This window comes from Vigna angularis, chromosome 4 (assembly GCF_016808095.1).
Source record: "Vigna angularis cultivar LongXiaoDou No.4 chromosome 4, ASM1680809v1, whole genome shotgun sequence".
NCBI classification, from domain to species: Eukaryota; Viridiplantae; Streptophyta; class Magnoliopsida; order Fabales; family Fabaceae; genus Vigna; species Vigna angularis.
In genome coordinates this window covers 12,874,838-12,897,514 of record NC_068973.1, presented here as the reverse complement: position 1 = coordinate 12,897,514, position 22,677 = coordinate 12,874,838, and the positions used below count along the sequence as shown (strand labels likewise).

At 31.4% G+C, this 22,677-nt stretch overlaps 1 protein-coding gene across 2 annotated transcripts; it reads left to right on the top strand.

Annotated features, from left to right (window-relative positions):
• The first annotated feature begins 17,926 nt into the window (after positions 1–17,926).
• On the top strand, positions 17,927–22,251 carry LOC108331941 (probable serine/threonine-protein kinase WNK3). Of its 2 annotated transcripts, none has more exons than XM_017566975.2 (8): positions 17,927–18,328; positions 18,486–18,523; positions 18,649–18,876; positions 18,961–19,184; positions 19,280–19,437; positions 20,563–20,746; positions 20,844–20,951; positions 21,034–22,251. In XM_017566975.2, exons 1-8 carry the CDS (start codon positions 18,245–18,247, stop codon positions 21,819–21,821), a joined length of 1,812 nt encoding a protein of 603 aa, XP_017422464.1. In that variant the 5' UTR covers positions 17,927–18,244; the 3' UTR covers positions 21,822–22,251. The 2 variants fall into 2 exon arrangements, with proteins under 2 accessions (XP_017422464.1, XP_017422462.1); XM_017566973.2 differs by having other exon boundaries at positions 17,928–18,328; positions 20,823–20,951.
• The last annotated feature ends 426 nt before the right edge of the window (positions 22,252–22,677 follow it).

Here is a 22,677-nt window from a genome sequence, read left to right as displayed (position 1 = left end):
AGTGAGTAATTGTTGCTATGATAACTCATTCTGCATAATAAGCCTGTTGTTATTCTCGTCTATATTAATTGATTAAGAATCACATGATCTACATCAAAAGTTGACTTGACCATACTATTTTACCTTGAAAACCAGGTTGCTCAAGTTTTGACTGTTTTCTTCCCTTATTATGTGAAACGTTATTCTTCTTGGCATGATGGTGTGACTTTTCACTGTGTCTGCATGATTTTTGAATTAGCCATGTGGTTAGGCATTAGAAATTATGTTGGTCATGTTCTTTTAGTGTTTAGACCATGTTGTACTGTGTCCATTGATATAACATATTGGTTTTCTACATAATTTCCTTTGAGCCACGTGGAATTGCATAAAAAACTAGCTTGGCAGAGCTATTTTCACATTAAAACCAGGCTTCCTTTTATTAGACCGTGCTGCAACATCTTTTGCTAGCATGATTAGACTGTTTTTGCAAGTTTTCATTGAACCATGTTGTTCTACATTAAAATTAGTTTGACCATGCTACTTTTGTATTGTAAATCGTATTTTGGGTCATTAAACCATGTTGTTTTTCAATGAAACTATGTTATACCACTTTCTTTTCATGTGACAGAATCGCTTTCAGTTCATTTGCATCATTTTTCATAAGCCAAAGTGTGCTACATTAAAACCTAGACCTTTATGACCTTGGTTGTGCTTTGTTTTCAATAACCAAGTTGTTTAATATCCTATCATAAGGTGAGGAAGGGTTGCTAGGCTTTTTTAAAATTTATTAATTAGAATTCTGAGTTTGTGCTTAACCTTTATCATGATTATTTGCTTCAAAACCATGTATTTATATTGTGTCTGTGTTGTTCAGTGATTAAAGAGTTGTTTTTTTTTCATATTCCTAAACTGTGTGTGCTGTTACACTATTGTATGAGGTGTTACCAAGCTGTCTGAGTTGTAGTGTTGGGCAGTCTAGGTTCTAGTGTTGGGTTGTCTGGGCTGTCCATGCTCTAATGTTGCATTGTCCGAGTTGCAATGTTAGGTTAGGCTATCTAAGTTGCGCTTGACGGCGTTGCGACCACACTTGACAATATACCAAAACCGAAAACTTCATCTTTGAGTTTTGATTTAGCAAATTGATTCTTCATGAGCTATTCCCACTTAATAAACTTTGCAAAATCATAGTATCACTATGTCTTAGTTCAAGAAGTGTCAATTTAGTTAATCAAAAATCTCATAGAGGAGCTCAGATCAACAAACATCAAAACTCATTCACAAGATCAAAACACCCTCTGATACCAATTAAAACAAATTCACCCATCTTTAAAGAAATCCTACCATACTAAACACATTACACACTCATCATTGTCATTTTATAGACACACTTAATTAATCTTCCAACTAGTGAAATAATCTCATTCATCAATTTAGTTAAATTAATCAAAATAAACTCATTAGAGACTAAAACATTATTCCACATATTTATTTACCAACTTCATAACTCAGTTATCAAACTCAACATACAACACAATTTTAACACAATTTTCTCACTCAATCCCTAATCACACATCAACCAAATCAATTCAATCAATTGTCACATGTCCACTTAAAATAAAAAATTACAATTAAATCAAATTATACAATAAATTCACAATTCAAACATCAATTCAATCGATTACTTTAAAACATATACAATTATCACTCTAAAACATATTTATTAACAATATTCATAAAAATTATCATCATACATGTAGTAAACATTTTGAAAATGATCGTTTTAAATCACATTTTTAATATAATTATGAAAACTATTTACCATCATACTTGATCTCATACTTCTTTAATAATTAAGACTTCTATTTCTTCATTTATATAATAATTTTTTGGAAATGATGACCTTAATTGTTAATCAAAATTTTCAATTAAAATATATTTATTGAAACAGCTTTATCTGTAAATTGAGAAAGATGTCAAGATTCAACGTAAAATTTTAAAATTTATCAATTAACCAAGAAATATTTGATGGAAAAGAAAACTATCTATTTGTGATTTTTCATTGGAAATGAAAATAAATTCTTAATAAATCTAGAGAAATATTTTTTTATTAATATGCTTTTTCTAAAAAATAAATGAATAATAAATAGTTTAATAGTATGATTTAAGTGACAAATGAACATTTTAAAAAAAATCACATTTAATTAGAAATGTCGTTTTAAGACTAATCATATGATGGTACCACCTTTCCTAATCCGTAACCAACTCTGGAATCCAAGATTGATTTCATAAATCATAATGCAAAATTACGTTGTATATTGAAGACTCGCAATTTATTTAAGTTTTTATTTAATTATAGGTTTAAGATTGTGGTGTGGTTTATGCGGATGGATTTAGATATAGGTGGATGTTGAAATGTGAGAGGGTAAGAATAGAAATTAAGGGAGGTAGTGGAAATAAAAGCTTAAGGGTTTGTTCTGGTTTGGGCTTTTAAGTGACTTAGAGCATAGATTTTGCAAGAAGAATTTGAAGAATTTTCATCCTCTAGCAGCAGCTTCTTCTTTCTTTTCTTTCTCTCATTGTTTTTCTTTTTTTCATTTTCTTTCTTTACTCCTACTTACGAATATTTATATTCTCTTTATTTTTTTTCCACATTAATATTTTCTTTTTCTTTTTCAGATTCACTTTCTCTCTCTTTTCCTTTTTTTTTTCCTTTGTTCTTTTGTCTCACGTTCACATCATTCTTAATACTTTTAGGATTTATGTTTCATAATAAAAATAAATATGATGGACTCAATTTTTCTCATTCTAGTAAGAAACATGATGAAGGGCATATCATCATGGGGATGGAATCTATGTGGGCAACACTTGTTTCCAAGAGCTTGGATAGTTTATGATGGTATGGTCATTGGTTCTTTGTTATATGTGTATGATCCTGTTTTTTTCATTTCTGAAGGAAAGGATTGCTATAGCTTGAAATTTACATTGCTAATTAGTTGACGCATATTTAGAAATGTATTTGTAAAGTTATACAGTCGTCTGTTAATAGTGAAGTTGAATTTTTATAAATCTGTATGAATTAGTAAATACTGATATTTTGTGTGAATGAGTATTGATGTTTATAGTCGACTTTTAATGTTGCTGCCAATGGTCCAAGCGACTTATCATCTAGATATGGTTCTGGTGGTCATAGTAGACGTTACAGTGACCCATCCCAAAATAATGATGCGAGCTCAGGCTCCAATTCTAATAGTCGTAGGACACCAATGTTGGGAGGAAACTTTAAAGGCTAGAAGGAAGTGTTTAAGATTGGGAGAGGTTGGAAGATTTTAGAGAAAAGGAAAGGCTTGTTGTATTGAGTGCTTTTAGACTTTTTGGCTTGCTTACAAATGATACAACCATCCCCTATTTATACTAGTGGCACCTCCTTAACAATGGTTAGGATCTTGCCACCACAACATTCATCTAATTAAGGGCTATAATTTATTCTCTAGAACTTTCTAAAACATTCCTATAATTCTAAACTTATCTAGAGACATCTTATGGATAAGCATCTCTAGATATTTTTGTAGATCATTCTAGAATCCTTCTCGATAGGATTTTCTAGAATGCTATTTGGGTCTTTGCTAATATTGGGCTTTTATCTTTTAGGCCCAACATACAAAATCAATTTATATTTCAACAACCAATTCTAATAATCCCAAAATTGTGCACTTTGGTGTGGTTTCTTTGAGGCTAGTTTTCTTTTGATTTGTGTTAGGTATTTATTAACACATTCTTCACGTTCATACTATCCTTTTGAAATACATGTGAGACTAAATCGAGAGCACTTAAACATTGAAAAATTTGAGCTTGAGTATGGACTAGATCCAATGCTTGATTTAGCTTTGGTGGGATCTCCAGGTTATCGTGAAGCTTTTGCACTTAAACATTGCAAAAGTTAGTATCAGAAGCTTCTCAAGGTTATTAGGTTATTAGAAGATCTCTTTTACTTTTTGTTATCTTCATATTGTTCTAAGAGAGATAGACATATGAATTTTATCACTTGAATGTGTTTTTATTGTTTTTCTTTTGAATGACATCTATGGTTACCTTTCCTTCCTTTTCAGAGAAACTTGCTTAGATCACTCAAGCCACTCTTAATTTGTTGAATTGTTAAAAGATCAGCATAATTGTGGTTTCAATAAGGATTGGTTGGATGATGTTGAAAAACTCAAAAACGTGTTTTGATTTCGCGTTTGGAGGATCTTAAACATTAAGTGACGGAAAGTCTTAAAAAAGTAGTGGAGCTAAACTACATATGTATTATATGATTACCTTGTAATGATGTTTTGTAATGGCCGAGTAGTGTAGCCAAATAGGTTTTGTAGATCTGTGTTGAGAATGAATAGCGTAGTTTGATTGTTAATACAAGGCTTATGCTTTATGATTAATATGTATGAATAATATTAATTTATTTTATATAATAATATTCAATTTTATATAATAATTGTATGAATCATGTTAATATGTTGAATAATATAATTTATTTTATATAATAATATTCAATTTTAGTTTATATTATTTGATTGTCTATTTTGTTATCAAAATCAATTTTATTACAATCAATAAAAAAAATTAATTTATACACATTTTCGACGGTTTGAGTGGATCCTTTGCTAATCTCAGCGATTTTTGCAAAACCCCTATCAATCCCGACGGTTTTTGCAAAACCCCTGCCAATTTCGACGGTTTTCGCGAAGCCCCTGCTAATCCCTACAGTTTTCGTAAAAGCCCATCAATAATTATTTACCCACACAACTTTTCCCATGGGCTTTTTGCAACCCCGAGAATTATATTTTTCGGGAGTTAAAACCCCCGCTAACGTCAAAAAACCCCCTACTAAAATTACAAATTTTTGTAGTGCTAGTTGCTAGTTATTCATTGATTTTGGAGCCTTATCAACACTCTTCATCATCATAGTTCCTTCTGCTGAACCATCTAACAACATTTTAATATATGATCTATGTCCACTATAAAACATGTTGAATTGTGGTACATAATCAAATCTATTATTAGGATATTTCTTCAACCAGGCTTTATATATCTCCCAATTCACAAAAATGTTCTAGTTCCAATAACAGTTTTGGCATGGATGTATTTGGATGGTGGGAAGAATCTAACTAGAAATTTTCTCTCCACATCTTTCCATCTTGTTAAGCTTTGGTTTAAGTGAGATTGCTGGCTTCACCTGGGAATGTAAAAGGAAAGAGTCTAAGATAAACAACATCCCCGCTTACCTAAAATAAATGAGGGTTATTATAGATAGATTTTTCACATTTGAATGAATTTTTACTTCAAATAGTTAAGATCCCTCCCAACGCATTTTGTACAGATTTTGTATCCAATCAATGTCATTATCCCCCTAAATGGCACAACACTTATCATTAGTAATTATATATGTCATTGTTTCCTAAACACATATCAAACATGTCCCTTCCTTATTAGTATTCTTTACATATCTCTATTTTTCTGGTCTCCAAATCCCCTAATATTTAAGTTAATCATAATCATTTACCCTCATCCCTCTTTCCTCCCTCCCTTGTCTTTTTTGTTTCATTTTGCTATCTCTTTCCTACAAAATTTTTAGTTCTTCCATAATTTCATCATCCTTCCCATTGTAAGTTAGACCTATTTCTTTTCCTCATTCTCATAATATAGATGCTTCATTAAACTCGCTTCTTAACCAAAGTTATTTATTACAATTAACTATTACACTATAAAAAATAAACTTACAAAGGTTGTAAGTAGTTGACCGTATTTGGGGTCTTGTTAAGGTCTGATTCTCAAAATCAATGAAACATTGTCGATTATATTAACCCTCCTCAACTTGCTTCGTTCCCTGTGTAAAACATTTTGCTCTTAAATGTGTCCTTAGGGTTGGTATTTATTTTGCTAACGAGAATGATTTTGTTCCTATTCTGACAACCATCTCATCCATAATTGCTTGGCTTGTCAACATCATTTTTGTCTGCATTCTTTATTGCAGTTTAAAGAACTGTCACAAAATCAACTATTTTGTACATCTTCATTTTAATATCAGAGTGGGAGATACCAATATTAATTCACATGTATTCATCTATCTAACTTTACACAAAAAAATTCATATTATAGTCCGTACATTCCAAAGATTCATGTCATATGCAATAAAGAATGCTCAAAATACTCCAAAAACAAGGTTTATCAATAAACAAACCAAAACGAGTAGTAGTAGAAGAATCAGAATTTCATATAATATTAAAAGAAAGCAAATTATCTAACATTGTATCCAATAGAAGACATTCACACCTTCTTCAAACCACTTATTTAACTCATTTACTGATAACAATATATCAAGACTATTTGTTGTAAAAAATGCTGACAAAACCACGAACAAAATTTTCTGAGGCGTGTAGAGTCATTGTCCTTAAGGACTTATCCGCGGTGTGTTGCGCAAGTCCCCCAAGATACAATAGGAACTTCCCAGAATATTTCTGAGGATCTCAGAATATTTCTGAGGATCTCAGAACTAGCAAGGATCTCTAAAAAGAGTATAAAATAAACCCAGAATAATTTTAGAAGAGGAAAAGAAGAAAGTAGAATCAGAAAAGACTGACTTGGGATGTTTTTGGAATGGGGGAAGAGCTCTCTATTTATAGAGTTAGGGAAGAATAAAATTAATAAAAGACAATAAAAGCAATAAATAATTTGACCGTTGCAGCACTTAAATATATTTACATTGGTTAATTTTTTTGCTTTGCCAATTAATAAAATACCAACGTTCTGAAAAGGAACGTTGTCATCAACATTTTATTAACCTTGCAAAATATTCTTTTGCAATAACATAGCATTATTACAACAATCCCCCACTTATTGCAAAAGAAGTTGAAAAAAAATAATAAACTTTTATTCTGGGTCTCATAGGATGTAATGCATCAGAGCTGGTATAGCAAGCTATATGAACCAGTCTTAGATTGAGATACTTAACACACAGTGTAGTTGGTATAGCAAGTTATATGAACCAAAGATACTTGACGTGTGTTAGAGGTTTCTCAATCACAATACACCCCCACAATCCTTGCTGTTATCGCTGTGTTGCGCTTAATAGGCCATGTGCGTGCCCGGTATTCATGAGTGCTCTAGAGATCATGCTAAGATCGCATGCAAGCGACCCCACTCGACACTCATATAGGTGATTTCATCAAGTGTATGCTGCAAATCATACACCACCCATAAGGGATATGAAAATCATTAAAACTTTGTTTAAGATAAAATTCTATCACCATATAGAATTTTAATGACAAAGTTTAGCCTCTCAATAATGCAGTCTCTAGCACTTTCACACACACACACACACCATAGGAAGAGACATAATTGATTAAAATAAATTTAGTGCTATCATAACTAACAAGTGACTTGTTTTTACCCATATGAACCTTATTCATGGGATCTCCAATCACAAAGGTTGGGTTACCATCACTTGTTTGTTTGCAAGTGGCTTAAGTCTCATTCCCCTCGATGTTTCTAATATCATTTGTCTTCTCATGGTTTTGTCAGAGGATCTGCTAGATCCCGTTCTGACTTCACATAGTCAATGGAAATAGTTCTTTAGCAACTACTTCACCAAATTGTGTCTCAATTGTATATGTTTATTCTTTCCATTGTAATTCTTGTTTTTAGCTATAGCTATTGCCGATTAGAAATCACAGTGTATTGACACCAATGAGGTTGGTTCCATTCCTAGTGGAATGTTTGCTAAGAAGTTTTTCAACCACTCAGTCTCATTATCAGCCATCTCAAGAGCATCAAACTCAGATTTCATTGTTGATCTTGCAATAATTGTTTGTCTGGCTGATGTCCATGTAATCACACCACCCCCAAGTGTGAATACATAACCACTAGTGGATTTTGTCTCATCTGAATCAAAGATTGAGTTAACATCACTGTACCCTTCTAGTACAGCGGGAAATCCACTATATTCAATGGCATAATCCATTGAACCTCTTAAGTATCTCATAAGCCTGGAAAGTGCATCCCAATGTTCTTGATTTGGACATTGAATGTACCTACTCAGTCTACCTACTGCATAAGCAATATCAGGTCTAGAAAAAACTCATCAAGTGTAGTAAGCTCCCAATTATCTGGGCATACTGAGGTTGAGATAATGATTCTCCTTTATTTTTCATTAATTTAGAATTAACATCATAAGGGATACTGACTGGTTTGAGGTTATAAAACCTAAACTTCTTAAGAAGCTTCTCAATATATTGTTCTTGGGATAGTAATATATTATCTCCCTTCCTTATGATTCTAATACCTAAAATCACATTGGCTTCACCCATGTCTTTCATTTCAAATTTTGATCCTAGAAACAATTTAGTTCTAGCGACAATCTCATTGCGTGTACCAAAATTTAACATGTCATCCATATACAAACATATAATGACACAATCACCATTTTCAAATTTAGAATACTATCAATATCATTAGGTGAAAAGCCAAAATTTATTTTTCGAGTAATTAAGTAAAATTACCTACACCCCCACAATTTTAAAATATTTAATATTGGTAAACGAGAAAATACCTGGTTGTGCTTTTCTCTTTGTAGGTAAAATATACGAAAATTTACTTAAGTACCTCATCTTCTTCGTCCTCATCCGCGGTCCTTACAAATGCGACCAGAAGCCATCGTTGCTACAAGCACCTTAGCAGCCTCTAGAAGTTATGGGTTTCCCAAATATCGTCTGAGTTCTGAAAACAAAGTTTTGATCCTCGGAGATTAAGTTGTCATCAACATTCTAAAAAGGAACGTTGCCATCAACGTTTTATTAACGTTGCAAAATATTCTTTTGCAATAACATAACATTATTACAACATTATTTATCAAATATAAATTAAGATAATTAACATTGATAAAATAGTCTAACAAATACATAAATATTGCTTTTAACCAAACCATTATTATCATTTACTAAAACACTTAGAGAAAACTTGTGCTTATTGTGAGATTTCTTTTTATTTAATTACTCAAGTTAGTCTCGTTAAAATGAACTTTGAATTTACGTTCTCCTTTTTCGTGAACAACATTAGTTAGATAGAGTTCATTAACGAACAATCAATATAACAAAAAAAAAGGAAACAAAATTACTTATATAGAATAAAAAAAACAAATATAATGACAAATCATAATTTTTATGAATGGCAACTATGGTGAAAACTAAATTTAAGCAATAAACTTTCATTTAATGTACTAAATGTAGTTTTCCTTTAAATTTAGCTCTTGCGTTGAAATAATGCTCTGTTTCCTAATTAAAATGTCGTAAATAAGAAGCTCAATTAATATTAAAAAGCTTAAGAACGAAAAAAAATGTTTAGACTTCATTCGTTATAGAAATTTGAACCTATTTTTCAAAAAGAAATGTTTAATAAATGATTTTAAATAATTAAGCTTTATCAATGTATTGAATTTCACTTACCCTTTCAAAATTATCTAAATCGACTTTTGTTTCTTTATGATTGTTTTCAAATTCTTGTTTGTAATAGTGATAATTTATAAGCCAGTAAACCAAAAGAACAAAAATTACAAGCATACTTTAGAGAACTAGAATTTACAATAAAAGTTCAAAGACATATTGGATGGGTAGTTGAGTATATTAAGATTTTTGTCAAGTGTGGTCACTTCAATATTAATATTAAGATCTTTCGATTTCCTGAATAAAAAAATAGTAAGATATATGTCAAAATAATATTAACAAAATTAGTTGATAAATAATATAAAAGAAAAATAAAGAAAAAATATGTTACATGAATCACCTCAGAGTTAACTTGGTGTTAGTTTTCTCCACTTTTTCCCTTTTTCCCTTTTTTTTCTCCTGGGCTGGTCTGACTTTTGTTTATATATATCAAAGTAAATTGAAAGACATTGCAAAAGTTTCCCAAATGTTAAGAAAAACAATAAAATTTTCTCTAAGACAATGACTATTGACAACATTGCAAAAGAATGAAGAAAGAAAGTAATCAACGTGACCACCAAATTCTTACATATAAAAGTAGAATTAAAAGTTGTCTATTTATAAAACTCACCTGAAGAACAAGAAGATTGGTAGAGATGTTATTCAAGGCCTGTGCATTTTGCTTTAAGAGCTCACCTACAAGGCCTACAAGAAGCATGCAAAGGAAAAACACAAGATCTGCAAAGCAATGAAAATGGCCGACAAGACATAAATCGTAAATGCAAACATAAAAATATCTGCTATGAAAGAAACGAACCTTTAAGAAAGATATAAGAATCTGAGGTATATAAATACAAATACACATATAATACAATTTAAATAATCAAATCATGTCTATTTTCAAAATTTAACAAAGGGATTTTTGAAGTTGTAATAATCTCGCATATAGTTGAAATGTTTTTATAGAACCGAATATATCATGTAAAGATTTTTTCTTTTCACAATCTCTCCACACTATCACATATGTCTTCTAAGCCTCTTCTTCCCGTCATCGAAAAGGATAATATATGTAAAAGACTTTTCAACGTTCAAGTCAGCACTTGGTCGAAATTCTTTCGTCAAATATCAATTAATGCAAAAATGAATAATAAATCATTATTATTGTGCTATATATAGTGTTAACCTTGTTGACAATGAGTCCATTCGAATAGGCCACAACTTATGAGTCCATTAACCTTGAAGCCCAATGGCCAAATTACCCGTTAAGCAAGATTCGTCTTTGGTTAAGTCTTTCCATGTTGCATCCTCAATAGACCATAGAAAATACCAGCACGTGGTGCCTGGTCTTCGGCATTTAGTCCTCAATCTTAATGACAAGTTAATCGAATAACATGATATGACATCATGGATATGATTTCAAAATTCAAAACATACTTAAATTATCAAAATGATCAAAATTCAAAACAAAATCATGCACGAACACAAGTATGGATTCCTAATCAATTAAACCAAGAGGTTCAAGGATGAACAACAAATTGAACCTTCATTTTTCTTTTAAACACATATAAATGATTTGAATTGAAAAACAATTTCAAGACAATTAAGAAAGTGTGGAGTCAATGCGAAAAAATGAAGGAACTGATACTTAGCTCATAATGACTGTGAATTGACTTGGCTATGAATACACTTGAAGACGCCATGTATTCCACGAAGACATGTTGAGCTTGGATTAACAGAAAACGAAAGCATAGATGGTTTGGTGTGGTGCGTGTGTGTGCAATGGTTAGTGAGGAACGATTTCTAGAAAGGTTATGCATATTCTAAGGAAGGAGGCTAGAGGAAGCTAAACAAGAACCTCTAGCTAGGACTTTCAAATATGAAAAGGTATATGAAATGATCTCAATAGAGTTTTATTAAGCATTCAAGAGTAATCTTTACAGTGATGTAGGTCTTTATTTATACGAAAGGAGACCTCCAAATTCTCAGCCAAATGAATTACATCACACGTCTTATTTACATGCTGGGAATAATGGATCAAGGGACAAGTGTCACCTCGTTCGTTGCATGGTTTTCCACCATGTGCTTAATATGCTAAACACGAGATGTTCTAGAATAGTGGATTGTTCTTCTTGCACATAACTCAGCATATTGGCAATTAGTATGGAGCTTGGCAATAGGAAAATCAACTTGGTATAAGGCATGGAAACTCGTTAAATAAAAAGGAAGCTCGACAGCTTAGCATGGAAGCTCATTTGGAACATAAGAGCTCGGTTGGAAGTAGAGGATCTCGACTAGAAGTAGAGGAGCTCAACTGGAAGTAGAGGAGCTCGATGGAAGCAAAGGAGTTCGACTGGAAGCAAAGGAGCTCGATTGGAAGTATATTTACATGGTCAAAAGGAAATCTATACTATTGGATTTAAATACATTCGATCAAATTTTAACATCTTCCTTGACCCATGTCATTAATAGTTGTATCCTATTATGCCCACTTATCTTAGTGTTTTCCCAACCTTCTACTATTCTTCTTACCATGCTCCTAGCGATAGGTCCTCTGATTAGACCTAAGTCATCAGATGAAGACCCATAAACCCATTACTTTAAGGTTTTTGATTAATAATAATGTCAATCTTTTATGTGTTTGAGCTCAAGTTTCATTGTTTTTGTATCTCTCCGATGAATCTCCTCATCTATAGATCAAACACTATCCTCAAACATTATAAAGTGTCATCATTATTCTCCTTCTCCTTCTTAAAGATTGAAAGCACGAGGAGAAAATGACATTCACAATGAAAATTGTGTATTTTCAATTTTTGTACTAACTCTAAAAAAAAACAATATAAAACTTAAAGCATACAACCCTTAACATTGATTTCACTCAAACCTTATCGTTATAGTTACTTTAATATTGTCTTATACAAGGCTAAATCATTAACCAAGATTGAACAAATTTGTTCTTTTAAAAATTTTGATTTATTAAAAGATTCTTTAAAAATATTTCCTAAAAAATTTAAAGAGAAAGTAAGTTTTCTTTTTGTCCAAGTCTTTTTATACATCTAATATCAATTATTCAACCTTAAAATAATTGTTTCACGATCATTACAACTACAAATGTCAAACAAGCAATCACACATCCAAATAATGCAACTAACAATCTCTTTGAACAACTCTCAAAAGATATTGAATGCACAACCTTCTCAAATGTTCTGGGATGATTTCTCAAAGTATTTCTTAATAGTGTTATTTTTACTGGTTATAACTTTTCATAATGTTTATTGTATAGAGAAAATCTTAAAAATTGTTTATAAAGATACTTCAATTTTGACTTAATTAATTATGTTAAAATATAATCAATTATGTTATTCTTAGTTATTTTTGGAAACACAACTTGGAACAATATAAATAAATTTATGCTTCATCTAATTGATTATAAATGCAAACTTGTAAAAACTATTAAAGAATGTTAGATTATGTTAAGTCAGACTCAAAAAAGAGAAAAGAAAAACATTAAATTCAACTAAAAGAATAACTTGCAATAATAAAATCTAATTGATTAACAACATAATCAAGGATTATTTTAAAAGATAACATATCAACACCAAATTGATTATTTAAAAAATAATCAATTAATAACGGAAGCAAGGTTTTGAAATAATTTGTGCTAACTATTTTATAACAAATTAACACTAATGATAATTGATTATAATCTTATATAATAGATTATTACAAGAAATTATCAATTCATAAATTTTAAAAAAATCACTCAAGGTTGTATAACATCTGTTTCTTTAAAATTTAAATTCACATCTTTCCTATATATAATACACATATTCAAGGAATTACACTCTAACACACAATAGAAGATCTTCAATCTCATCAAGATTCATCATCAAAATATATTTTATTCTTCACTTAACTTCATCTTGATAGACTTAATCAATGTCTTGTTTTTTCGTGGTTGTTTAATTATTTTTATTTATGCAAATGACTTCTTCTTAAGATGATGATTCTTGCACTAGGTTGAAATTGGAAATAGTTTCCCTTAAGGCATTTTCATTTGGTTGAGTTATTTTGCAGATTAATCGGTGCGCTTAATGCGTGTGTTTATTTATTTATTTTTTGTTACGTTTGTGAATTTAATAGGTAACTGGTGATTGAATTTTCTTTTTGGTGGCATGCGCAAATGGTCGGTGTTCCTTTAACTAATATTAACTGTGTTATTGTGGTTTTTGTGTTTTATTTCATTTTTGTCTCATCTTATTTGGTAAATGAATCCATAAACTTATGTGTCAAAATGTTAACCTCATTGGGTTATTTGACTTCTATTTTTGTTGCCTAGTGAGTTACTTTTTAGATTTATCCTCTACCATATATGTATTTATGATTTTACCTGAAACTTTTAAGATCAAAATTATTATCTTTTAATGTTTACAAGTTGCAACTCTTCAATTTCAGAACCCTGAACTTCCTTTTGTATATGCCATCTTCTCAAAACCCTGAAACTTTCTTTTTCATCTTTTCAAAAAAATCATGTGTATTATATACTTTTTAATAAACTAATCTATCACAAAAATTACTTTTAATGTCGGTTATTTTAGATGTTTAATGTTAGAAGAAATCCTTGACGTCTTAGACCGAGATGTCAAATTAACTTTGTTAAAAGCAGACATTTAAATGTTAGTCATATAGTGTAATGTCCCTTAACAACGAGTATTATAACATACCGACATCCAATTAGTGTCACTTCTAATGGAGAGTATTTGAGGTATGTCAGTGTACTAACAAATGTTGTCTTTTTTTTTTTTAAATATTTTTTATATTTACAATTTAACCAAACTTGAAAAATAAAAAATGCTCTAAAATAGTTCAAAAAAATTTCAGTATGATTATATTTTAAAACTAAAACTATTGAAACACAAAATGTGACTACTAATACTAAAACTATCAAAACTAAAACTAAAATAATAAAAACCTTGTCCAGACAGTTTTCAAGAAAAATACAATTGTTACTGTGGGTCTTAACCCCATCATTCCAATACACATGCTACCCATTCATGTCTTATCTTCTTCATTGTGTCATACATTGTAGGTGATAGATTTTTGAACAACTGCAAAAATAACATAACTTCATTATGTATGCATACTAATGTTTAAAGTTTGATGTGATTTGTAATATGTGAAAGATATATGTTATTATCTTAGTCCAATCATCTTTAATTCTTGCTCGAATGATGGTTTTTATCTAAGACATGACATAATAGTCACATGCCCATGAATCTGGTTGTTTGTTACACTAAACAAGACAAAAAATAATCATATATCAAGGTCATAAATTGACATGCAAAATTAATAACTTTAAGATGAATGAGTTTCAACCTTTAGATATAATACTTGAATTTGTTGTGCTTTGTCTTACCCGCAACTAATTAAATTGGAAACATTTAAAATATAGGTTAGTATTAATATAAATAAGTAGATGATACGAAACAAAATAACACTTATGTTTGTAACATGGATTTCAACTCAAGTTTCATCTTCTTATGTAAGGAACAAAATCATACAACAATACATTATCATTGTATAATGACCATTAATTGTTAATGGGCCCTACCATGAATAACAAATAGTTAGTTGATTAATTAGCATCACTTAATAAAATATTATATTCAATAACACATACCAATCATGGTATGCATAAGGTACATATCTTTTGTTTTTACTCAAATATCCATGTTTGTAAATAAATTTGCTTGTGATCAAGTGTGTTTCCAGAAGATTGAATGACTAAGGTTCAATAAATTCATAGGTGGAAGTTTGACCTTGGTTGACAATGACTATGTCCATGTACCTATAATAAGAAAGTTAAGTATATATTAAAAAGTAGCAATTCCAAGATTTATATATGAAAGACAATTAAAAATCTTACATGCACCATAGTTGTATGATTCAAATATTTAACATTCAGTCTCCCCCAATGACCTCTAATGCATCATTTCGAGTAATGTACAATGACACATGACATTGGAGGCCAAATACTTTTAGCTCTCACTCTACTAGTCCTCTATTTAACCTGTTTAATTTCGTTATGAGCTTTCCTAGACGATCATTGTCTACTTTTGTCATGTCATCTTCTTCATGGACAACAAGTTGACGCATAACCTGTTTCTCAGGATGGGAGAACTAAAATAAATCTTTTCAAAGGTATGAGTCCTTTATTTATAAAATGTTACATAAAAATACTAAGAATAACAATATAGTATTCATGGTGGGCCAAAATATGGCATGATCAATACTTTAGGTCAAGCTATAAATGTGCCTAAGGTCTCTTCAACAAATTGAATTTCTGAAGTTGACACAGACACTCGAGCATGGAGATCTTGAACTTCATCAATTGTCACATGCACGTAGTGGGGCAATAGAGGAGCACCATGAAAGTTTTTCCCTCCTCCAAGTTATTATCCTACGGTCACTACAACGATCTCCATCAACCAATAACTCATATTGATAAGAGTAATCAATAGCATCTGTACTAGAGCATGAGCCTTTTTTGCTCACATGATGTCCTGTTGACGCTTCAATGGGTAATTACATATTCTTTTGGATCATGGACTAAAGTTTTTCTTCAAGTGCTCTTTGCATTTGTTATTGTTGTAATTATTCCATGAATTGTTGTTCCATAACTACCATGCTTTGGTTGATTCTTTCTTCCATTTGGAGCTCCATCTTTCGCAACGCCTTTTGACTCATGAATTCACTACTTGAAGATGTCCAAAACACAGTCCCTACACAAAAGCAATAGGTGAAAATGAAAGAAAACAATACCAAGGCATCCAAAAAACATGCATTTGAGATAAATGAAAGAAAATTTACCTATGGTGTGGTCGCACGGGTCATCGCAACTACTAAGAGGTTGAGAAGAGAGAGTACAAAGGAATTGTGAAAGGGAAATGCTCTCACACTATTTTTTTTTTAAGTTCTTTATATAGTACATGATGTTGGGTTCTATGAGGGATCAACATCATATATCTTTAGAGATAAGATATTATGGAGACTGACATCTAATAGGTACATGAAAATAACTTTGTGCTATATGAGTTTATTATTTTAAACATCATTAGACATCAACCACTTTACAACCTATCGTGTAATTAGATATCACATCACCTTTCCTATAATACAACATCTAAAGGATATAGGAAATGTCATTCTTAACTCAATTTTTTAATGTTTAAAACATCATTAGATATAGATTCTAGTAGAATATAATGTCTAAAAAAATATCACATCGACTATTATAAAATCCGACATCAAATTTTTTTATAACAGTACTTTTCAACTAATTTTTTAAATATTAAAAATAATATGATGTTTTCCAATTAACTGTTTTAGATGTTAAAAAATCATATAATATTAATCTCTCTCCATATGTTTATAGCTTTATTAAATGGGAGATCTTATAAACCCAGTATAATGTTGCAAATGTAATACAATCATTTTATACTTTATCTTTGGTTCTATTAGTTTTCGTCCAACAACTTCAAAATTTTTCTATTTAGTTTGTATAATTTAAGAAACATTTGTTTTTGTCTCTAACTCAGTTACATTAAATGTTTTACTTATTTAATTAATAATTACAAGTTATTTATATATTGCAATTTTAATAGTTAACATTCTATTATAACACGAGTTTTTAAAGTATCCACTTTAATAATGTTTAGACAGATACTTTAAGATAAAAAAAATTCTAACCTAAACTAAAGATTAATTTTGCGTTTGAAGGACGGGTACAAATTTAGCTCAAACTGAACATATTTTCTATTTTTAAATTGAGTTTGATGAAGAAAATGTCAAAACCTTAAAATAAATCATGTACTTGGCTAAATTTTTTCAACTAAAGACAAAAAACAATCTTGTGTTTTTTTAAGAAATAAATAAGAGTATAATTATTAATTAGCATTAATTATTTTAATTTTTCTAATAAGAACTATAAAATAACTTAATTACAGCTTTGAATGTTTTTAATTAAACTTTTATTATTTTTTTTACAAGAACTCTGTTTATATTTTTCAATTTTGAAATTGTATATTTCTTTGTATCTATGGTTTTGAAATTAGTATAAAACAATATTGGAATAATAAAAATCATGTTTTGTGTTATATTAATAAAAAATCTCATATTTTTAAAGGCAAAGTAATAAGATCATGAAAATATATGATTATCATATCACCTAATCAATTAAAAATATTAAAAAAATAAAAACTCAATTAAAATATATAAATTTTTAGATATCCAATCTACAAAAAATCATTAATAAAAAACTAAATTAAAAATATTCATAAATTTACAACTTAATTAATTCTTAGAAAATTTAAATTTAATATTGTATTACTTGTTTATGAAGTAAATGAGCAATAAAAAAACAAAAATAAGAGAGTAGTAGCCGATGAACTTGCCTTGAACGCTATAAATGAGAGTATTTGACTTGGCCAGCATAAGATATTAACAGCATGTTAGTTGCGTCTCCTTGAACTTACTCTGCACCTGCACGCACCTTCCTCTTCCTCCTCCTCCGAGTCCATAACGGAAACGGAGCGTTTCAATCGAAAGCATCTTACCATTATATGTGCTGTTTTCACTCTGCCAATAACCAGAACCAGAACCTGAACCTGAACCAGAGCTAGCATTGTTTCCTCGCGTTCTCCGAAATTCCAATAACAACACCCATAATTCCCGTTCCTCTTCCCTTCCCCCATTTTCTTCCCAATTCAGCACTTCCTTCTACGTAGCTAGGGTTTCTGCCAATGCTGCCGGATTCCTCCGAGCAGGACCTCGACGATCCTGACATGGAATTCGTCGAGGTGGATCCCTCTGGTCGTTATGGTCGGGTCAGTTTCACATCTTCCTCAATGCGGATCCTTAATGCCTTCCGTTATACCCCTTCGTTTACCTTGTTAATTCTATTAATAATCGATTGATTACTTTTGCAACTTATTTTTAAAACGCTTCGCTTGATCTGATTTGGTTTGCTGGATTATTCTGCAGTACAAGGAAGTTTTAGGGAAAGGGGCTTTCAAGAAAGTGTATCCTTTTTCGGTTTTTTGTATTTTTCCACGCTTGATTAAAATAACCAGTAACCAGTCTGCATGGATTCGTTTTGGGGGTGGGAGGATTTTTGTTTGGCCTTAACAGTGAAATGGAAATGTAGATATCGAGCGTTTGATGAATTGGAAGGTATTGAAGTGGCTTGGAATCAGATTAAGCTGGCGGATGTGTTACGTAACTCTGAAGATTTCGAGCGACTTTATTCGGAGGTTCATTTACTCAAGACTTTGAAGCATAAGAATATAATTAAGTTTTATAACTCATGGATTGACTCTAAGAGCGAGAACATCAACTTCATTACTGAAATTTTCACCTCAGGAACGTTGCGCCAGTGAGTCTCTTTCGGCTTCTGTTGTGCTTTTATTTTGTAACGTTGGTGAGCTTTTTGTGTTTATGTTTTACTTTCTTAATTTAGATACCGGAAGAAACATAAGCATGTTGATTTGAGAGCTGTGAAGAAATGGTCTAAGCAGATTCTGGAAGGCCTTCACTATCTTCACAGTAATAATCCTCCGATCATTCATCGTGACCTGAAGTGTGATAACATTTTTGTCAATGGGAATCAAGGGGAGGTAAAAATTGGTGATTTAGGATTGGCGGCTATCCTCCAGCAGGCCAATTCAGCTCACAGTGTCATAGGTAACATTTCGTGTGAAATTGTTATACTCATTTTTTTTCTTTTGTGGACTGCTGCGGGAAACTGAAAGCGTCTGTAATTCTCATTGTGACCCTAGGAACTCCGGAGTTCATGGCCCCAGAACTTTACGAAGAGGAATACAACGAGCTTGTTGACATCTATGCTTTTGGTATGTGCTTGCTAGAGTTGGTAACAGTTGAGTACCCGTATGTTGAATGTGCCAATGCCGCTCAAATATACAAGAAAGTGACATCTGTAAGTTAAGCTCTTTTATCAAAATGTTGCCAACTATTTTACCTTACGTGTGATGCAACGCTGATATTAGAATTGTTCATTTCATCTCAATGGAGATGGATATAGCATTTCATTTCTCAATGAAAGCTTTTCAAAAATCCTAGAATATTTGATATGGTATTTTTTCTTCTTCTCCAGTTTTTGAACCTGAATTTTAATTGGCTTCTAAAGAATGAGAAATGATATTAGCACATTCTTTCGAACACACTCTATGCTATTAACTGGAATTTATTACAAATCACATAATTCCATGGGTCTCACTTTTTACTTAATGATTCTTTCTCATAATTTTATAATCTCCTATACAATTTAACCAATAGCAGAGTGTGGGTGCTAATACTCCTCTTTTGGGAATAATGGTTAACACATCTTCGATAAGAATCATCTTAGGTTTTAGCTTATGTAGGAAATTGCTAAAGATCTAATCTATAGATGTTTGAAGAGGACCACAGATGTGGTTGGGCATGCTTTGAGGTTTAAAATGGTCATGGAAAAAAAAAATCACTCGGGAATTTTTACTTAATGAGTCTTTCTGATAATTTTATAATCTCCTATACAATTTAACCAATAGCAGAGTGTGGGTGCTAATACTCCTCTTTTGGGAATAATGGTTAACACCTCTTCGATAAGAATCATCTAAGGTTTTAGCTTATGTAGGAAATTGCTAAAGATCTAATTTAGATGTTTGAAGAGGACCACAGATGTGGTTGGACATGCTTTAAGGTTTAAAATGGTCATGGAAATTTTTTAACTCAACTTGAAATATATTTTTCTGTCTCCATAGTCTTATTCATAGACTCTGCAAAGAATCAAATAACTGTCCAGTAGTCAACAGTTGACGGGTACTCATGATATTTTAGGGGCTTGTTTGCTTCAAGGTAACATTTTTCATTGCTATTAAGAACTATAAAAATGTTAAATAGTTTCACCTTATCTTGCCAAAATCTTTGAAAACAGGAAACAAACCAGAAAATAAAATGTTTTTCAATTATTGGTGAAAACGGTAACGGAAACCATTTTCTTAAACCAGCCCTTATTCTCACTTATCATCTTTATGTTTATTATTGTTGTTTCCATTCCTGGTAGGGAATAAAGCCAGCATCATTGGCAAAAGTGACAGATCCTGAAGTTAAAGCATTTATTGAAAAGTGTATTGCTCATGTATCTGAACGGTTGTCTGCGAAGGACCTCTTGATGGATCCCTTCCTTCAGTCAGATTATGATAATGAAAGTGTAGGCCGATCTTCAAAAGCTCAAACCCATCATTTAGGTAATTATATCCCTTGCATCTAATTTCCCAATTAACTATATTATTTTGTTTACCATCTGATGCATACCAAATGCAGCAAATATTTCTCATAATCAAGCTATTGTTGTGGATACTTCTGCTGAGGCAAGTAGGGAATTCACGGTGGAAGGTCAGAGGAGAGATAATAATACAATATTTTTAAAATTGAGAATTGCAGATTCCTCAGGTCTTCTCTTAATTTCTTATCTTATATTTATCCAAAGTTTCTATTTTCTTTTTCATTGGTTCTGATGTTCATTTCCATGTAGGTCATATTCGCAATATCCACTTTCCTTTTGATATCGAAGCAGACACTTCAACCTCTGTTGCCAGTGAAATGGTTGAGGAGTTGGAACTAACTGATCAAGATGTTACAACTATTGCTAGGATGATTGACTCTGAAATTCGGTTTCACATTCCTAGTTGGAACGTCAGTGAACTTCCTGTTGACAGTTATAGTCAAGATTCAGGCTATACCTCTGAAAGTAGGCCAGAGGCCTCTCCTATGAAACACGATTCCATTACTTCTCCTGGCAGTCTTGCATTAGAAATATTACCTTCAGGTCGAAAGTTCTGGTCTGACTCGCCAAAGGGAGTTGGTGGAAACTCTCCATATCGTGCTGGTTCTTCAAACTTTTGTTCTGCTGCAGATGCAAACGCTGCGGATGGTAGTCTGGCCGCGAATGGTGATATTTCAGCAGATGATCGTGTTGGTGATTGTAGTGATGAGAAGGAGTGTGATGAGATTGTTGATTCCCCTTCCAGTGAAAAAAGTATTAAATCAGGTGCAACCAGTGAAAAATCTGCTGTGAATGTAATATCTGGAACCGTGAAAGATTCAGAAGCAGAATACATCAATCTCATAGCAACAAAACTGGAGAATTTGTTGGTTAAACAAAGAGAGGAGTTAGATGAATTAAAGAGGAAGCACAAATTAGCTGTCTCAGATCTTTTGAAGGAACTTTCTCCAGAAATTAGCCAGAAGGTTCTAAATATATGCAACCTACAGATGCCTGGCGGTGAAGTGAAGGGAGAGGCTCCCGCTTCATTCATCTAAATACCCCGTTTGTAAAGTTTATGGTAGTCGCGGGTTCAGAATCTAGAAAAAGCCAAAGCTCAATTTAGGATTGAAATTAAGTAGCGATCATGTTTGTTGCTTAGAACCTGCATACTGTTAATATTTTGGTTTTCATAATTGATAGAGGATAATTTTTTAATGCTTTTAGTGTCCTTGGTATATAATGTGAAGAGGAAATGCAGCTGGAGTTGGTTTATAACTAGGGAGTGATCTTTGCAGTCCTTGGGGAATGGCTCAACGTGGTCTCCAACTTGGAGGACTCAATGCTATTGCTGCATTTACCCAACAAACATGGGTTAAAGTAAGAAATTAGTTTCTATAGGTCATGAAACAGGATTATATCAATTTAATATCTCATCTGTAAATAGTCTGATACAATAAATTAAACCATAGAAAATTTATACTTGTACATATACATACATATATACATATACATACATATATATATATAATAGTTTATATATACTATATATATGTATATATGCATGTCCTTTCAATTTTACATGCAGGTCTTCCCAACTAATATTTCTGGGCTTGGAGGTCAGGTACTGCAAACTTAGAATTGTTTGCTTACCCTGTCAAAGTATTATAATTTTGTTATTACTCACTTGTGTTCGGGCAGTATATAAAAACATGATTTTAAACTTCTTTTATTTTATAAAATTAATTTTTATTACAATTAAATTTGAAGTTAAGTGAAATATATTCAATGTTTTATTTTCAAAGTAAGTCTATAGAAAAATAATATTTCTGTTACAAATGCATTTGTTTTTCACTTTCAAGAGTAAATTTGATCTAGTTTTCTTTGATGAATCCATGGCATTTATTGGTGATG

Bases quoted from the DNA above. Each gene is read 5' to 3' on its own strand.
- LOC108331941 (XM_017566973.2), top strand. From the start codon at position 18,245: ATGCTGCCGGATTCCTCCGAGCAGGACCTCGACGATCCTGACATGGAA. The intron at 19,438-20,562 runs GTAAGTTAAGCT...CATTCCTGGTAG, and splicing joins TATACAAGAAAGTGACATCT to GGAATAAAGCCAGCATCATT. The intron at 20,952-21,033 runs GTCTTCTCTTAA...ATTTCCATGTAG, and splicing joins GAGAATTGCAGATTCCTCAG to GTCATATTCGCAATATCCAC.